Consider the following 5,000-nt stretch of genomic DNA (forward strand, 5'->3'; position numbering starts at 1 on the left):
TTCACCACATTCGTTTCTGCACCATACACCAGCTGAGTTTATATTCTATTGCCATTATACAAGATCATTCTTTATAATTATTATATAATTAAATATTTTTCAGCACCAGCAGCTGTGTATGGGTGCTTCACTGGGTAAAATATACCCTATTGTAGGATAACATGTGATAACCAAATAACAATTATAAGAACTTTTAAATGCATGTTATAAGGTTTTTACCCAAATTATACTATATATATACATATATACGACAGGCTTCTTTCAGTTTCCGTCTACCAAATCCACTCACAAGGCTTTGGTCGGCCCGAGGCTATAGTAGAAGACACTTGCCCAAGATGCCACGCAGTGGGACTGAACCTGGGACCATGTGGTTGGTAAGCAAGCTACTTACCACACAGCCACTCCTACGCCTATATATATATATGATAAAAAAATATATAATATATATATAATAAAAAAGGAGAAAAGTCCATTATACTGCAATATTTCCCAGAAGAAACTTTTAATTGTCTTGGAGAAGAGAAGTGAACATCATTGAATTTCATCGATCTTGCCTCATAATTATGAAATGGACCAATGTGTAAGGAATCAATACGATGCAGCACATGCTGTACAAATGGTAAAGCGCCACACATAGTTTTATGATGACTAGTTTGATTGTCTTTTATTGCAGTGTTCAAATCTTGCCTGTCACCCACCCCATCACTTGGTTAATAAATTATGTTAAAATATCTACCAATATGACGCTGGAATTTATTCAAATCTGCTAGAAGAATACTGTTGTTTAACCCTAGGTAAGGTTTGAATAAGTAGAAATATAATCAAAAGCATTCCAGCCTTGACTCTCTCAGCTTTTTCCAGCATGTAAGGGAGCATAGGACCACATTATCTTACATAGGCACAGGAGTGGCTGTGTGGTAAGAAGCTTGCTTCCCAACCACATGGTTCTGAGTTCAGTCCACTGCATGGCACCTTGGGTAAGTGTCTTCTTTTAGAGTCCCAAGCCAACCAAAGCCTTGTTAGTGAATTTGGTAGACGGAAACTGAAAGGAGCCTGTCATACGTATACATGTATATCTATGTGTGTGTGTCATTGTGTTTGTCTCTCACCAGTACTTGACAACCAGTGCTGATGTGTTTACATCCCCGTAACTTAGCAGCTCAGCAAAAGAGCCCGATACAATAAGTACCAGGTTTAAAAAAGAAAAAAAGTACTGGGATCAATACATTCAACTTGAAAATTCTTCAAGGTGGTGCCCCAGCATGGCTGCAGTCCAATGACTGAAACAAGTAAAAGATAAAAGATAATATTTTTTAAAAGTGGCGGAGTGTAATCTGAGTGAAGTTTGGCTTTTATTTCTTGCAAGGCACAGAACCACATTGAAACTTTCTCACTGGTTTCAAAAGAATGTTGCATTGTGCCAAAGTAATAAGGAATCAATAGCCAGTTGCACAATAACCATTTTCTCTGATTCTGTTCGGTTGGACCAACAGAACAATGTTATTTGACAACAGTTCCTGTCTTTTATTGATTACAGTTCTAATTTTAGAAGCTCTGTCTGTAACCATATTCTTGCAAATATAGATTTAACATATTTTTCGTTTATTTTTATTTTCCTTGTTTCAATCATTGGCCTGTGACCATTCTGGGGCCCCCACCTTGAAGGGTTTAGTCGAAAAAATTGACCTCGGTATTTCTTTCTTTCTTCTAAGTCTATCAATCTCTTTTGGTGAACTGTTAAGTTACTTGGATGTAAACAAACCAAAACCAGTTGTCTATTCATGGTGGTGGACAAACAATAGCACAAAGACACATGCACACATACACATATAGGTGCAGGCATGGCTGTAGGTAAGGAGCTTGCTTCCCAACCATATGGTTCCAGGTTCAGTCTTACTGCGTGGTACCTTGGGCAAGTGTCTTCTCTATAGCCTCGAAGTGATCAAAGCCTTATGAGTGGATTTGATAGACGTTGAGTGTGTGTATATATATGTGTGTGTGTGTATGTATATATTTATGTAGGTGTGTCTTTGTGTTTGTCCCCATCACCACTTGATAATTGGTGTTGGTTTGTTTATGCCCTCTGCAACATAGCGGTTCAGCAAAAGAAATCAATAGAATAAATACAAGACTTGAAAATAAGTTCTGGGGTCAATATGTTTCACCAGAACCCTTCAAGGGAGTTCTCCCTGATATGGCTGCAGTCCAGTGAGTGAAACAAGTAAAAGATAAGTCATTTTTTTTATATAAGACATTATTGTATCATTTATGGGAGATTTAGCTGCTGTTTCTATGAAAGCACATGGCTTAGTGGTTAGAATATTTGGCTCACAATCATTAGGTCATGAGTTCAATTCCAGGTGTCACATTGCGTGCTTAAGCAAGACTTTATTTTACATTGCTTCAGTTCACTCAGCTGGCAAAAATGAGTGGTACCTGTAATTCAAAAGGCCCGTCCTGTCGCATTCTGTGTCATGCTGAATCTCCTTGGGAACTACATTAAAGGTATATGTATCTGTGGAGCGCTCAGCCACTGGGACGTAAATCTCATGAGCAGGCTGTTCTGTTGATCAGATCAACTGAAACACTTATCGTTACAACCAACGAAGTGCCAGTTAAGTTAACACATAAAGCACAACGGGCCCCGATCGTGGCCGTCAGGCACAGGTCGACAGGCCACGATCATGGCCCAGATAGATGCATTTAATTTATGGATGTTTGTTGGGGTCTAATGTCACTCAAACGCTCTGATACCCCACAGAATGCAAGAGGACTAATAGCTCAACTAATGAGTTTTCAGATGATGTAAAACTTGCCACTATTATATACTAAGAAGATATTTTAACTATTTTTTGTTTTTTGTGTGCATGGTAGTTTCATCTTCATAAAATGTGCTCAGCAGTCCATGCTATGTAAATGCAAGTCCCAGCGCTTCATGGGTTAAGTTAAGCTGTTATTTCTATCAAGTTGAGCAACCATATAAACACTCCCTCAATTCAGAATCTAATTAGACTTCCCTGTTTAATTTACTCTCCTTGTTTCTGGAAATTTCTCAAAACAACCAGAAGTACGTACTTGACATGTCTATTTTACTTCATCTCATACAACTGATGGGGTTTTTTTTACCTTAAAAAAAAAAATGGATGAAAGATAATCCATTGGTGCCACTCACTCTTTGTATTGACACAGAGTCAGTGACTGATCCCCTAATTTGCATTTTTCACCTGAGTATCTTTTCCTTTACCAGATCCCTACGTCAAAATAACTTTATATCAGGGAAATAAACGACTGAAAAAGAAGAAGACAACCATTAAGAAACATACTTTGAATCCTTACTTCAATGAATCTTTCACATTTGAAGTTTCTTTTGAACAAATCCAGGTATTTTTGTTGGGAGATTCTTCAGCTGCATCTTTTCAAGATGTCTCGCTGATTTTGGTGCTCTTACCTTGTTTCCAACGGCTTGCCATATTTGCTACGTCCTTCAGCTACAAGCTCAGACCACATTCACGTTCTTCACGATTATTCTAATCCATTTTCTTCAGCATTATTTCTTCATCGACAAATGTAGAAATCTGAACATGAAGAATTTCCTTTTTTTGAAACAGACTCATTAACGTGTCAAGTGATGACAAATGTTACAATGACGATGATAAAAATGATGATGGTATGGCAACGATGACAGTGACAGCAATAACAAGAACATTCATTTTGTAAACGCTCCAAATAATGGTAATGGACAGAGAGGAATTTTGTGTTCAGATTTCTGTGTTTATATGATATACATACATACATATATATATATACATATATATATGTGTGTGTTTGGGCTAATATTAATACAAGTATGGACTTAACGGAGGTGGCTATGGAAAGGTGAAAACGTAAGTGGTTAAAATGTATAAAAAAAACAAAATAACATCCACAAAAGCTAATACCTCCCCACCGCCCAACATACACACACATGGATGTTTCTCAAGCATTAATCCTTTAGCATTTGAACCAGCCATATCCTGCCTAAATATTCTACCTGTTTTATGTTCAAACTGGCCAGATCCAGATTCTCACACCTACCTTACAATATTATTCTAAAAATAAACAACCATGTCAATGAAATCTCAAATCTACAAGAAAGGGCATGACTAATTCAAAAGAATATGAATAAAAGAACATTACATTTGACAAAGAAATCTGAATACTAAAGGGTTAAACATTAATTCGAAGTTATTTCTTCAAATATAACCAAATTGAAAAGAACCAAGCCACCTCTGATCTCTGTTGACATATTTGTATTAGTATAAAATTTTCTTCCAGGTTTTGGGAATTCTTCAACTAATGGCTTTTTGTTTATCTTAAACTGCTCTTTTTATTTTTCATTCCTACCAAACTTCCTCCTAAGCTGATCTTACGACCCAGCAACAAGGCCACCACTTCACGCATGCGGTGTCTTTGTTTTGTTTTTTTTTGTTTTTTTTAATCTCCGTTTTTCACCTTCTGTCTTCATGTTTCCTTCAAGCCGCTCTTCTTTGTGCTTCTCTTTTTCAATCCAGATCCTTATGTTAAGATATCTCTGATGCTAAACGGTAAAAGAATTAAGAAGAAGAAAACCACTATCAAGAAATGTACACTGAATCCATACTACAATGAATCATTTGCGTTCGAAGTCCCCTTTGAACAAATACAGGTATAAACCCTTGTTCCCCCACCCCTCCCAATCACCACCAATGTCTACATTACGTCTCCTTCCTCCCTTCCCTCCAACTGTTTACCTTGATTATCATGTGATTGTAGTAGTAGTAGTAGTAGTAGCAGCAGCAGTGCCACATCTGAAAATGTTGCATAACTCTTGGAATGTTGATGTGTTCTTTGATTATTTTTTTGTGTTACTTTTCTGCCTTCATAGAATTTCTTAGATGCATTCCACACCATCAATATGGAAATGGTGCACACTTCAAGATGCATGGAAAAACATTATACGTAGTAGATTTCTTTCTTTTTTG

General features: G+C 37.0%; 1 protein-coding gene across 1 annotated transcript in view; it reads left to right on the top strand.

The window, feature by feature from the left end:
* Positions 1-5,000, top strand: part of LOC106872335 (synaptotagmin-1) — a 168,374-nt gene that overhangs the window by 145,622 nt on the left and 17,752 nt on the right. The window contains exon 10 of the mRNA XM_052975689.1: positions 4,551-4,684. Coding sequence (XP_052831649.1) covers positions 4,551-4,684 — 134 coding nt within the window. The remainder of the gene's footprint in view (positions 1-4,550; positions 4,685-5,000) is intronic.

This window comes from Octopus bimaculoides, chromosome 22 (assembly GCF_001194135.2).
Source record: "Octopus bimaculoides isolate UCB-OBI-ISO-001 chromosome 22, ASM119413v2, whole genome shotgun sequence".
NCBI classification, from domain to species: Eukaryota; Metazoa; Mollusca; class Cephalopoda; order Octopoda; family Octopodidae; genus Octopus; species Octopus bimaculoides.